Source organism: Carcharhinus amblyrhynchos, chromosome 4 (assembly GCF_965287045.1).
Source record: "Carcharhinus amblyrhynchos chromosome 4, sCarAmb.v2.hapA, whole genome shotgun sequence".
Lineage (NCBI taxonomy): Eukaryota > Metazoa > Chordata > Chondrichthyes > Carcharhiniformes > Carcharhinidae > Carcharhinus > Carcharhinus amblyrhynchos.
Genome location: NC_137327.1, coordinates 112,850,922 through 112,865,501, shown reverse-complemented (window position 1 = coordinate 112,865,501; position 14,580 = coordinate 112,850,922). Strand labels below are relative to the sequence as shown.

The 14,580-nt window shown below is 42.4% G+C and overlaps 1 protein-coding gene across 2 annotated transcripts in view; it reads left to right on the top strand.

The window, feature by feature from the left end:
• Positions 1-2,045: 2,045 nt before the first annotated feature.
• The window catches only part of aifm1 (apoptosis inducing factor mitochondrion associated 1), a 64,716-nt gene continuing 52,181 nt past the window's right edge, over positions 2,046-14,580 (top strand). Inside the window, exons 1-2 of one of the 2 annotated variants that reach the window (XM_080187730.1) lie at positions 2,046-2,207; positions 13,480-13,616. In XM_080187730.1, the coding sequence (XP_080043856.1) occupies positions 2,120-2,207; positions 13,480-13,616 (225 nt within the window). In that variant the 5' untranslated portion in view covers positions 2,046-2,119. The remainder of the gene's footprint in view (positions 2,208-13,479; positions 13,617-14,580) is intronic. The other variant, XM_080187731.1, reaches the window with a different exon arrangement.

The following is a 14,580-nucleotide window of genomic DNA, read 5'->3' as shown; positions in this document are numbered from 1 at the left end:
ATCCTATCTTAAATTTGTAGAAATTAATTGAAATTGAATCATACCAAAACAGAGGGGTTGGGAAATATGCCATTGTTTATCAAGAAGAAAGCAACTTAAAAACATCTTTCCGTTTATGGACGTTGGTGAAAGGAGAAATTAATGCTGTTTAAGTTAAAACTCCTCTTGTATGTGATAGTGGCATCACTTAATTTCACTCCTGTCTCAGCTCATCTGCTGAAATCCTCATAATTTCCTTTGTAACCTCCAGACTTGGTCTAGTCTCCCAAATTCTACCCTCCATAAACTGCTGCTGCTCATGTCTTAAATTTCAGTAAGTTCTGTTCACCAATCACTCTTGAGACTGATCCTTGTTTTCAAATCCCTCAATGGCTTTGTCCCTCCCTAATTTCTGTATTCTCTTCCAATTTTCCAAATTCCAAAAAACCATAGAAAACATTCTTTCTGGTTGGATCCCAGCTTGGTATGGCTCCTGCTCTGCCAAAGACCGCAAGGAACTACAAAATGTCATGGATATAGCCCAAACCATCACACAAATCAGCCTTCCATCCATTGACTCTGTCTAACCTTCCTGCTGCCTCAGCAAAGCAGCCAGTGTAATGAAGGACATCATGCTCCCCGGACTTCTCTCTTCCACCTTCTTCCATTGGGAAAAAGATACAAAACTCTAAGGTCACGTATCAATCAACTCAAGAACAGCTGCAAAAGTCTGCTGTCAGACTTTTGAATGGACTTACCTTGCATTAAGTTGATCTTTCTCTACACCCTAGCTATGACTGTAACATTACATTCTGCACTCTTTCGTTTCCTTCTCTATGAATGGTATGTTTTCTCTGTAGAATGCACAAGAAACAATCCTTTTCATTGTATGTTAATACATGTGACAATAATAAATCAAATTTTCCAAGATCGCTGCATTCTTGTAATTAGAGGCTCTTGCACATTCCAAATCATAATTGCCTTCAGTTGCTTAGGCCGCAAACTTTGGAATATTTCTCTACACTCTCCATCTTACTTTAAAGGTACCTATTAAAATGTCCTCTTTGATCAAGCTTTGTTCATCTCCTTATGTGGTTTAGTATCATGTTTTATTTGATAATGTTTCTGTGAAGTATGTTGGGAGGTTTCTTTTTAAAGGTGCCATCTTCTATATTGATTGCAAATTATAGCGAAATATTTTTGGTGGAAAATTGGCATTCTAAATTACTCATTAAATTTTAATAGTCTTACTAAAACATATTTAGTAATGGAAAAAGTTCCAACTTTAATTTGCTTTTATCTTGTGACTAATCTTTATCGGGGTGGGGGTGTGGAGGATGGTCTCATACTTGTGAGCAACTTATTTTAGGGGGTCTCATCCTTGTGTGAGCAACTTTTATCTCGGGAGTTCCAGTCTTGTGAGTAACTTTTATCTCAGTGGGTTTTATTCTTGGGAATACCTTTTTTTTAATCTCAAGGAGTCTCATTCTTACATGAGTAACTTTTATCTAAGCGGATTTCAGTCTTGTGAATAACTTTTATTTCGGGGTCTCATTCTAGTGTGAGTTACTTTTATCTCAAGAGTTCTCCTTCTTGCGTGGATAACTTTGATCTCCGGGATTTTATTCTAGTATAACTTTTTTATCTCAGGGATTTCAGTCTTGTGTGAGTGAATAACTTTATCTCAAGAGTTTCAACCTTGTGAGTAACTTTTACCTCGCCGTTCAGTCCAGTGTGAGTAACTTTTCCCTTAAGGTTCAGTCCAGTGTGGGTAACTTTTATCTCAGGGGTTCAGTCTAGTCTAGAGGATTCATTCGGTCTAGCGGATTTTCACAGTAACTTCACTGCAGTGTTAATGTAAGCCTATTTGTGACTAATAAATACTCTTATCTCAGGGGATTTCATCCGAGTGTGAGTAAGTTTTTATCTCAGGGCTCTCAGTCTAGTGTGAATTGCCTACTTTGCTCAGTTGTATCTATTTTGTGGGGATCTTGTTATTGCGCTCTCTGTCGGTCGCTGAGTGGAAGAGTGGGCGGTACAGGGCGCTTGGTGGGCGCCTGCGCGGAGACGGCACGGCCGGGTCGCTGGAGCAGAAGCCGGGGGGGCGGGCGAGAAAGAGGGAGAGCACTGAGCCGCAACCATGTTACAGTCGAGGGTGGCGTGGCAGAAACTGGCTCCGCTGAGCAGGGCATCATCTATTCTCGTGGGGAGTAGTGCCAAGAGACGAGGTAAAGAGGCGGGGAGATTGCAGTTTGGCGGGTGGGGCTAGGCCGCGGGTTTGCTCCCTGGACGCCCTGGGCCCCTGTCAGGCCAAGGTCGTGGGAACGTCTTCAGGCAAAACCTCTGTTTCTGTAGCCTCAATGTGCAGACTATCTGTCCAGTGCACCAGAAGCGCAGCCCCACACCTTGGCATGTTTGGCGCACCCCTTTACCTTCCATTGATTTTTTTTGTTGGTAGGTTTCACTCCAGAAGCAGCAACAGTTGTGACCTGTGCCTTAGAGTTTGCTGATTTATCTGTGCCACATGCATGCTGTGAAATCACTCACGCCGAGAGGTATGCGTAGTGCTAGCTGCATCAAATCTATTTCTGTAACTGTACAACTGCAGTACTGTGTTTCCATATCTGCACAAAGTACTGAAATAATTTATAGCTGTGTCCAGGATTTGCCAAAAAACCTGGCTCTGGGAGTAAGTCCTTTGTATTTTAATATTTGAGCGTTTCTTTTAATATCAGATGTGGACTTTAAGTTAGTTTAAGTCTGGGTGGCATGGTGGTTAACACTGCTGCCTCACAGCACCAGGGACCTGGGTTCCATTTCCGGCTTGGGTCACTATTTGTGCGGAGTCTGCACGTTCTCCCCGTGACTGTGTGGGTTTCCTCTGAGTGTTCCGGTTTCCTCCCACAGTCCAAAAGACGTGCTGGCTAGGTGCATTGGCCATGCTAAATTGGCCCTCAGTGGTCCCGAACAGGTGCTGGAATGTGGCAACTAGGGATTTTTCACAGTAACTTCATTGCAGTGTTAATGTAAGCCTTACTTGTGACATTAATAATAAACTTTAATGACAGATTTCATTTGAAAACAATATAAATCTTACAGTGGTTGTAGGTTCAGCAAATAAATTTTCATTGGCCCAAGGTCACTTCCACCAAGCAGTAAATGAAAAGACAGGTCATAGTACATGCGAATATCTTGATAATCCAAAAGCAAAATACTGCAGAGGCTGGAAATGCTCAGCAGGTCACAGAAACAGAGTTAATGTCCAAGTCACTGATCTTTCATCAAAATTGGGAAATGTTAGAGAAGTTTTAAGCAAATAGACACGAAAGGAAAGATCTGTGATAGGGTGCAAGGCAGGAGGGATTAAATGACGCAAGGCAGGAGGGATTAAATGACAAAAGGCATAGCAAAAGTGAGCCAAGTACAGGAATATTGGTCCGCAGGATATGTAAATGACAATAACTGAGTTATTACAAGCACATGTCTGAAAAAATGGTTATGGGTAGTGGTTATGTTCAAAACTTGTCAAACTCCATCTTAAGGCCAGAAGGTTGTAAATTATTGAATAAAAATGAGGTGCTCTTCCTCAAATGTGTTTGAGTTTCAATGGAACAGTTTAGGAGACAGATAGCAGAATGAGAAGAGAGGGAATTAAAATGACAGGTGGCTGGAAGTTCTGGGTCACCGTGGCAGATTAAATTGAGGTGCTCTGTAAAGAAAACATCCAATTTGAATTTGCTCTCTCAATGTAGAGGAGTTGACATAGTGAGCAGTGAATAATGTACTCTAAATGGAGAAGGAATTGCAAGTTGGTTGATGCCCTGGTGAGTGGGAAGAAAGGTGGTAAAATAGCTAGCTTTGCATTTGCTATACTTGCACAGGAAGGTGCCATGAAAACTGGAGGTGGTAATGGAAAAGTGCGCCAAGCTTCATGGAAGAACATTTCCCTTCGGAATGCTGAATTTGGGGGGGTTTGGAAGGGAGGGCTTGGTGTGCAAGTGAGTTTGGTGTGGCGTGGCACTGGAAATGAAGGAAATTGGGATGATGATCCACTGAATGTAGAGCCTGGTGAGTTAAAGGTAAGGACAAGGTGAAACTGTATCATGGCCCTTGTGTAAGGGAATGGGGTGAGAGCAGAAATATAATGGACACAATAAAGGGATCTTTCAAATGGTTGAAGGGCAACACACAGTGGCTATCCTTGATTAACTCATATTTCTGAATGCACATTAGTTTTATCTTGTACATTCTAAAATACCACCTATAATTGCATTAGAACATAAGTAGGAGCAAGAGTTGGCCATTTAGCCCCCTGAGCCTGCACCACCATTCATTAATATCAAGGCTGATCTGATCTTGGCCCCAACTCCACTTTTACACCCATTTCCCCATAACTCTTGATTCACTTAATTCAAAAATCAGTGCATCTCAGCTTGGAATGTATTCATTGACTCACTCAGTATCCAAGCTCTCTGGGGAAGAGAGTTCCCATGATTCTTGTCTCTCAAAGTAAATTCTTCTTCTTCTCTATCTTAAACGGGCCACCCTTTATCTTGAAACTATGCCCCCTAGTTCCAGATTCCTCCACGAGGAGAAACATTCTCTGTGTGTACCAAGTCAAGCCTGATCACAATTTTTTTTCTAGTTAAAATATACCTTTCATTTCTCTAAACTTCAATGAATATAGGCTTAATCACCCTTTCCTTGTAAGTAAACTTCTTCGGCCCAGGAAATCTCACGATGAATCTTTTCTGAACTGCCTCAAATGCAGATATAGCCTTACTTGAACAAGGAAACTAAAATAGTTTGGTGCAGTCTGACCAATGCCCTGCACAGTTGTAATGAGACTTCCTGACTTTTACTCTAGCCCCCTCCAACAATAAAGACAAACATCCCTTTTGCTGTCCTATGTGCATGTACAGCAAGCAACTAGACTTTTTTGTTTCATGTGCAAGGAGATTCAGATCTTTCTGTGCTTCAGCATTCTGTGGTCTGCGTGAAAATATTTTGCATTATTTTGGTTTCAAATGGCCAATCCCTAAACTTTAAGTGGTGACCTCTAGTTCTAGATTCTCCCACAAGAGGAAATCTCCTCTCCACATTCAAAGAACAAAGAACAACCCAGCACGGGAAACAGGCCCTTCGGCCCAACGAGCCCACGCCGCCGCATCATCCTACACCTATTCTACCCTGCATGTCTATGAATGGAACCCCTAACTTAGCCAGATTCAGGGGAGAATAGTGTCAATTTGGTAAACCAATCAGCCTAAGAGCACATCTTTGGGGTGTGGGAGGAAACCGGAGCGCCCGGAGGAAACCCACGCAACCACAGGGAGAATGCACAAACTCCCACAGACACAGGCCCAAATCCATGTGTCTGCACAGCCAGCAGTGCTAGTCACTGAGCTATTGCGGCGCCCGTCTACCGGTCCAGGATCAAGCACACACACCGACACGAAGTACTAGGCCACTCCCAGAACCTCCAAGAGCAGCCCACGCATGACCCACCGTGTGCATGCCCCTTGTTTGACAACAAGGTGGACCCACCTGCGGAATATAAGACAAAAACGTTAACGTACAAGTCTGCACTTCCGGTGTCTCCCGAGGCTCTGACCTTATTTAAAAACCCCTACTATAACCCTCCATCCTCGCTTCGCTCATGTGTCTGTCTAAGTGAACCTTAAACGAGTCCAACGTTCCTGCCTCCACCACCCTACTCGGTAGCGCGTTCCATACCCCCACGACCCTCTGCGTGAAGAACCTTCCCCTCACATCCAAATTATACCTCTCCCCCCTCACCCTTAGATCATGACCTCTCGTAATTGTACTCAGTCTAGGGAGCAGTCTCTCACTATTGACTCTATCTATTCCCTTCAGTATCTTACATACCTCTATCATGTCCCCCCTCAATCTCCGTCTTTCCAAGGAGAAAAGTCCCAGTTTCTCTAACCTTTCCTCGTAACCCAGCCCCTCCATGCCAGGCAACATCCTGGTAAACCTCCTCTGCACCCTCTCCAGAGTCTCCACGTCCTTCCGGTAGTAAGGTGACCAGAACTGGACACAGTACTCCAAATGCGGTCTAACCAACGTTCTGTACAACTGAAGCATTAGACGGCAGCTCTTATACTCTATACCCCTTCCTATAAAGGCTAGCATTCCATAAGCTTTCCTCACAACCTTCTCCACTTGTGTCGCAACCTTCATGGACTTGTGAACCTGCACTCCCAGGTCCCTCTGTATTTCTATACTCCTAATCGGTCTACCTTCTATCACGTAGCTCCTCTCTGCATTATTCCTTCCAAAATGCATCACCTCGCATTTGTCAGGATTAAATTCCATCTGCCACCTATCTGCCCAATGTACCAACCTATCTATATCCTGTTGTATCACCTGACATTCCACTTCAGTATCCGCCAACCCTGCCATCTTGGTGTCATCCGCAAACTTGCTGATCACACCACTTACGCTCTCTTCCAAGTCATTTATGTATACTACAAAGAGGAGAGGTCCCAGTACTGAGCCCTGCGGCACACCATTGGTCACTGGCCTCCGGCCCGAAAAGGTCCCCTCAACAACTACCCTCTGTCTCCTATTGCCCAGCCAGTTCTCAATCCACCTAGCTACCTGACCTCGTATCCCATGCGCCTTAATCTTTTCTACCAGCCTACCATGAGGGACTTTGTCAAACGCCTTACTGAAATCCATATAGATGACATCAACGGCTCTCCCATCGTCAACCGTTTTTGTCACCTCCTCAAAGAATTCTACCAGATTCGTAAGGCAAGACCTCCCCCTAACAAAGCCATGTTGCGTATCCCTAATCAGATCGCAACGCTCCAAATGCTCATACATCCTACCCCTAAGTATTTTTTCCATTAATTTTCCTACCACCGATGTCAAACTCACTGGTCTGTAATTTCCAGGGTTACCCCTACTACCTTTTTTAAACAACGGTACCACATTTGCTACCCTCCAGTCTTCTGGGACCTCACCTGTGTCCAAAGAAGAGACAAAGATTTGCGCCAGAGGCCCAGCAATTTCGTCTTTCACCTCCCTAAGCAGCCTGGGATAAATACCATCAGGCCCTGGAGCTTTATCCGTCCTTACGCTACCTAAAAGCCCTAGCACTTCCTCCCTCGTAATAGATATTTCCTGCAACTGATCCACAGCTCCCTCCAAGACACCGCACGACACCGAACCCCTCTCCTTCGTGAACACCGACGCAAAGTATTCATTCAGGAGCTCCCCCATTCCCTCCGACTCAACACATAACTCCCCACTTTTGTCCCTAAGAGGACCAATTTTCCCTCTAACTACTCTCTTGCTCCTAATATAGGAATAAAATGCCTTTGGATTTTCCTTAATCCTACCAGCCAAAGCCATTTCATGCCCTCTCTTCGCCCTTCTAATCCCCCTTTTTAGCTCCCTCCTACTCTCTCTATATTCCTCCAGCGCACTCTCCGTACCCAGTTGTTTTGACCTAACATACGCCTCCCTCTTCTTCCTCACCAAGTCTTCGATACTCCCTGTAATCCACGGCTCTCTAATCCTACCTTTCCCATCCTTTCGCTTAACTGGAACATACCTCTCCTGCAACATTTTCATTTTGCCCTTAAAAGCCTCCCACTTGCCAACCGTGGACTTGCCGGCTAACAGTCCCTCCCAATCAGTGCCCTGCAGCTCCCTCCTAATCCGGCTATAGCTCGCTTTTCCCCAGTTCAGCACACTCCCGTTCAGCCGGCACTCATCCCTTTCCATTTTTATCCTAAAGTAGACGGACTTGTGGTCACTGTTAGCCACATGTTCGCCTACCTCTACCTCAACCACCGGCCCCGGCTCATTACCCAACACTAAATCCAGTATAGCCCCTTCCCTAGTCGGGCTAGTTACATACTGCTCTAGAGACCCTTCCAAAACACATTTTACAAACTCCTCTCCCTCCGTACCCCCAGCTCCAGGCCCCCTCCAGTCCACTCCAGGAAGATTAAAGTCACCCACTACAACCACCCTATTCTTCCCGCACCTATCCAAAATGCCCCTGCAAATGCCTTCCTCCACTGACCTCGGGCTGTTGGGTGGCCTATAGTATACCCCTAGCATCGTAATCTCTCCCTTTTTATTCCTCAACTCCACCCACAGTGACTCAATCCCTACCTCTTCCATATTGTGCTCCCTCTGCACTACTGTGATGTTCTCCTTTACTAACAGTGCCACCCCTCCACCTCTCTTCAACCCTCCTCTGTCACACCTAAAACACTTATACCCAGGAACATTCAGCTGCCAGTCCTGCCCTTCTCGCAACCACATCTCCGTTACAGCCACCACATCTAACTTCCTCACAAACATCAAGGCCCTAAGCTCATCCGTTTTTCCTGTCACACTCCTTGCATTGAAACAGACACAGTTCAACCCACGAGTGTCCCTCGGAACCTCCTTCTCCCTGATAATTTTCCTTTCGCCCAACTCTCTCCCAGCCACACCCCCACCCCCCCTCCCTATTAGTTTAAACCATTCCTAAACACACCAGCTAACCTCCCCGCTAAGACACTAGTTCCCCTCCCATTCAAATTTTCCCCACCTCTCCTGTACAGTTGCCCTTCTCTCATAAATACCTCCCAGTGGTCCACAAAGGTAAAGCCCTCTACCCTACACCAATCCCTCAACCATTCACCCTGTTAAGACCCTCAGGTTCTTGTATGTTTCAATCAAGTCACCCTTTACTCTTAACTCCAGCAGATACAAGCCTAGCCTGTCTAACCTTTCCTCATTAGACAATCCAGCTATTAGTGTGGTTATCCCGAACTGCATTCAAAACATTTATATCCTTTCTGCTTCAACTATCTTGCTGAATATTTCTTTAGGATCTTAGGATGAAGTCCATTAGGTCCCGGGCACTTGTCAGCCCAAGTTCCAACAATTTACTTAGTACTTTTGCACTGACTGTAATTTTCATGCATCCCTCCCTCCTATTTCCTGTTTTGTAGCTGTTTCGGGGATTTTACTTGTATTCTCCTACCGAAGTGGACAACCTCAGTTTTCCCATGTTATACTCTGTTCGTTTTTTGCATCCCTTTCAGACTCAGTATTCCTTTCATTACTTGCTTTCCCAGCCATCTTTGTATCAGCAAATCTGGCTATATTGCAATCAGTCATTTTATCAAAGTCATTAATATGGATTGTAAATATGTGAGGTTCCAGTACTGATCACTGTGACTACCCTTAGTTAGAGTTTATCAACCTGGAAATGGCCAATTTGTATTGACCTCAGTTTCCTGTTACTTAACTCATCCTCTACTGATGCTACACTGAGCCATTTTATCACATGCCTTTTGGAAATAAAAATGCATTAGATTTACTGGTACCCTGTTAATCCACCTTGCTTATTGCACCCTCAAAGGATTCTTTAGTAGATTTGTCAAGCACAATTTCTGTTTCATAAAATACATGATTTTATGAAATAGATGTTGTGCTTGACAAATTTATTAGAGTTCTTTGAGGACCATGTTGCAGATGTTGACATTTTAATTCAATAAAAATATGGAGTCAATGATTGTTGGTTGTCATAAAAGCTGGTTCACTAATTTCCTTATCTGATCTACATGTGACTCCTAAATGCCCTCTGTATATTAAGCCACCCAACACAAGGGCTGGACAATGAATGTAAGCAAAATCTCCTGTTCTTCAAATAGTGCCATGGAATCCTTTATGCTCACCCGAAAGGGTAAATCTTTTAACTGCAAAACATCATCCCAAGAGTTAGAATCATAGAGTCCTTACAATGTAGAAGAGGCCATTCGGCCCATCAAGTCTGCACTGATTCTCTTGACAGATTATTTTACCTAGGTTTTATCCCCCACACACTAATCCCTGTAACCCTGCTAATCCCCCGAGCCTACACATCTTGGGACACTAAGGGACAATTTAACATGATCAATCCATCTAACTGCCTATCATTGGACTGCGGGGAGGAAACCCATGCAGACACAGGAAAATGTGCAAACTTCATACAGAGAGTACTCAAGGCCAGAATTGAACCCAGGTCTCTAGATCTGTGAGGCAGCAGTGCTAACCACTGTTAGTCCTACTTAGGACTTCCTTGACTCAGAAGAGCAAACACCATCACCTAGTGACAGTCATCATTGGGAGAGAAAGATAAACCAAGTAACTACACTCTACTTAACAAGAACTTAAAACGAGTATTATCACTGGAGGCAAAAGTACTGACAAAAGGGACTAAAGGCTTACAAGTCCCCTGGGTCTGGCGCCCTGCACCTTGGGTTCTTCAAAGTGGCTACAGAAATAGTGATGCACTGATTGTAATCTAAAGTTCTCTAGGTTCCAGTGGATTGAAAAACTGCAAAACTAATCTCCCTATACACAAAAAAGGGAGAAGGAAACAATAGGCCTGCAAGTTTAACATCTGTTAATCGGAAAATGCTAAAATCTATTTCTGGACAGTAGCAGGATATTTAGAAAAAAATAATACAATGCAGTGTAAGGATTCTATGATTCTGTTCTATTCTCTGATTCTAACTCTTGGGATGATGTCGGGTAGTTAAAAGGCCTGTCCCCTCAGGTGAGCATAAAGGATTGCTTGGCACTATTTGAATAAGAACAGGAGATTTTGTTTGCATTCATTGTCCAACTTTTGTACTGAGTGGCTGAAGATTCAGAGGGCACTTAAGAGTCACATGTACAAGGAAATTAGTGAACCAGTTTTTGTGACAATCAACAAAGATTAATTATTGAATTCAAATTTCAACACCTCCAAGATGGCGGGACTCAGAGATCCCCAGATCATTACCTGGATTACTAGTCCAGTGCCAAACCACTATGCCACCATCACTCCCTTCCTACAGTACAACAAGCCACTACATTTCTGAAGTATTTCATTGGCTGTAAAGTGATCTGTAAGTTGCCATCATAGAAGAGTCCCTGCAGTGCAGGAGGAGACAATTCGGCCCATCAAGCCTGCACCGACCACAAACCCATCCAGGCCTATTCCCATAAACCCACATATTTACTCTGCTAATCTCCCTGACACTAGGTTCAATTCAGCATAGCCAATCAACCTAACCTGCACATCTTTGGATTGTGGAAGGAAACCAGAGCACCTGCAGGAAAACCCAAGTAAACACGGGGATACAGTGCAGACTCCACATAGACAGTGACATGAAGGGGAATTGGACACAGGTCCCTGGTGCTGTGAGGCAGCAGTGCTAACCCCAGAGACATCGTGCTGCACCTATATACTTGCATTTTATTTTCTTGGGCAGCAGTACGTTGACTATGTTGTAATCCTGTGGCATAATTTACAGATTTGCTGATTGAAAAATCCTAGCTAGGATCTTAATATTTCCTCTCTGATCTAGTCCAGCAGGCATGGTATCTAAACCCATTGAGACATTCTTTTTCATTTTGCTTTTTTCCCAAAACAAACTGTTGTTCCATATTCTCCGATATGTTCTCACTTCCACCATCATTTGTGAAGACGCATGCAAAATATTTGTTCAATACTTTTCCATTCCTTAATCCTAATTTAGGCTCCCTCCTTCATTTCAGAGTCTTCCTGCTCTCTGGAACTATTCCTTTACCTTATGTATTATAGTAACCCTTACTTCTATTCAATATTATGTGTTATTTTTATATTTCCTATTTATCCTTCCATGTTCATATTACACTTCTACTCTTTAGTATTGTGCGCCCATACTTTGTAATATCTTAATTTTAAGTTTCAGTTTAATTTTATTCATGAAACTATTCTTTGAAGCACACTTCTTCACTATAAAACTTATAAAATTCTAACAGGACCGGACAGGATAGATGCAGGGAGGATATTCCCAATGGTGGAGCAGTCCCAAACCAGGGGTCACAGTCTGAGGATTCAGGGTAGACCATTTAGGATGGAGATGAAGAGACATTTCTTCACCCATAGAATGGTGAGTCTGGAATTCATTACCACAGGAAGTAGTTGATGCCAAAACATTGGACACATTCAAGAGGCAGCTTGATTGTAGCACTTGTGGTGAATGGGATCAAAGGTTATGGACAAAAAGCAGGATTATGCTCTTGAGTTGGATGATCAGCCATGATTGTGATTAATGGCAGAGCAGGCTCGAATGGCCTCCTCCTGCTCCTGTCTTCTATGTCTCTATGTAAAAGATTAGTCCAACACAGGTATCTCTTTATATTATTACACTCAACCAATTCTGGTGCTGCACCAAACAGACAAACCATATTCCATTAAGAGTGAAAGTTCTCCCAGAGCCTGCCATTGTACTTCAAAAGATTACTAAATTTAAAAATTGTTTCTCCGATACAAGTACTCACTGTTAATTTTCAGAAAATGCATTTAGTGTCAGCTTGTAAATACTGTCCAGGTATGTATTTCCCTGCATTGAAGTTGGTTTGTTACTGTATTGGCTGCTCCTGTTGAATAGGAGTGTGAAAGCATTGATGTGCAATAGTTGAAGTAAATCTTGTGTTTTATCAACATGTCAGAAGTATGTTGACTGTTTCACATGCCGTAAATTAGCTTAATGGTCAGTGACTTGTGCGGGCTGTTCCATCAGGTGATTTAACAGAGACTTGGGAACGTAGATTTGAGCAAGAGATGTCAGGAGACTGTAACGAAGAACTTCTTTCAGCAACAAGTTGTAATGATTAGGGATTTGCACTCTGAGGGTGGTGGAAGTAGAGATAATGATTTCAAAAGGAAATTAGATGGACACTTGAGGAAAAATAAATTTGCAGGGCAACAGGGATTGAAATGGGGTTGACTAGATTTCTTTACAGAGAGCTGACAAGGCGTCCAAATTATAATAACTATAACTCTGTAATAGCTTCTGTCACTGCTATTGCCACATTCTTTCAGTCACTAACACTGGGTTTAAAACAATGGAGAATTATTCCATAATGTTGCAGTTCAAAATGGCTTGTCTGTTCCAGCTCTTTGAATTGCATTAAGTGCACTTCGGGATTTGTGAATTAATGAATTGACACTGATTTGCTTTATTTTCTCTAATTATGTATGTTCTGAGTATAAAATCTTAATAAACTTGAAATGAAACTAAGTAATATCTGTAATGATGATTTACGCTATGGTCTCAGTATTCCTCAGCAATGATTGTATTGAATGGTGGGGCAGTACAGGCCATATGGTCTACTTTTATTTCTTATGTTCTTTGTGTATTTAACCTAATAATTTTGCCTTTTAGATATAAAATTATTCTACTATGACCCTCTTGTGAATCGTGAGATAGTGGTAATTTCAGCTTGATTTATCATTGCAATTACCATTATTTTCACTTTATTGAGACAATGGTATGTGGTAGCATTGAAGTCATATGGCTGTTTAACCTTGAGCTTCACTTTAATATTTGACATCAACTCGAATGCTTGATTGAATTATAACCTCATTATTCTTATCCAGTCTTCCATATTTCTCCAAGTATCCATCATCAAATACTGACTTTCTTTGCAATAAATTTTACTCTTCAGGCACTTTGTTGCAGCGATGGAAGTTTCCCTTAGACCAGCAGATGAACAGGCAAATGGCTAGTGGCGTTGAACCTGGTGGCTCTGGCACTATTTATTTAGTGCTTTTTGGCTTGACAAGTTTAGGAGCTGGTGCATATGTAAGTAGCAGGGCTGTTTAATAAAAGGAGTGAGCTTTTTGCTCTTGCTTCTGTCAGTAACTCCCTTTTTGATTCCTTCTAGATTTCCTAATATCACTCTTTTAGCTGATCATCTTTGTTTTCTAGGTACTTCTAGGTAACTGGAAAGAAGATTATAAAATACCATATGGATTACATAAATTGCTTAACCTTCCTTACTGTGTGACTCTTGATTTCATTGGCCCTTTTGATCCACTTGTTGATTGTAAATTCGATTGCAACAGCAGTTAGGAACACCTTTTCCCATTACCTATTGTCGTGGGGTTTTGGGTTCACTTTATAGGAGCAAGATTTATTTTGTCTTTTCAAGAATGTTGAGGGTTATAGTAGCGATAGTGCTTCCTATGAATGCAGTCAATTCCTTCAACCTAACTTTCAGTTTGTAAGTAGAGGTAACAGTGCATAATTTACTTCAGTAATTTCCAAAGAAATATGAGAAATCAATTGTTCCTAAATAAAATTAATTTTTGTGCTGGCTGTTTGTTTGAATGTTGTACAGTTCAATTCAGTGCCTATTTAAAATGAAAAACATTTTAAGGCAAGCCTGAATGAATTTGATTATTTTAAAAGAGAGCATTTTAGCAGATATTAAATGGCTGTAACTGTACTGCAAGCACCATTTTATGTTCACCCAATGCCTTGATTTAGCCTCTTTCTTTGAATTTGGGCTGGCTGTTGAACTTATAATTTTGTTTTCTGCAACAATATGTGCCTAATACTTATGCTAGAATTAAAAAACAAATGGACTTGCGTGTACACTTGTAGCTATGTAGAGAATCAAAAAATTATGTATACATGCTTCAGACTTAATGTGCCACATTGTGCACTCAGTAAATCTGAAAAGTGTCAGCCTTTCTTAATTGTTCAAATTTGCAGGAAATGGCAGGGAACAGCACTAGGTGCATTGCTATTGCAGAGCTGGCAC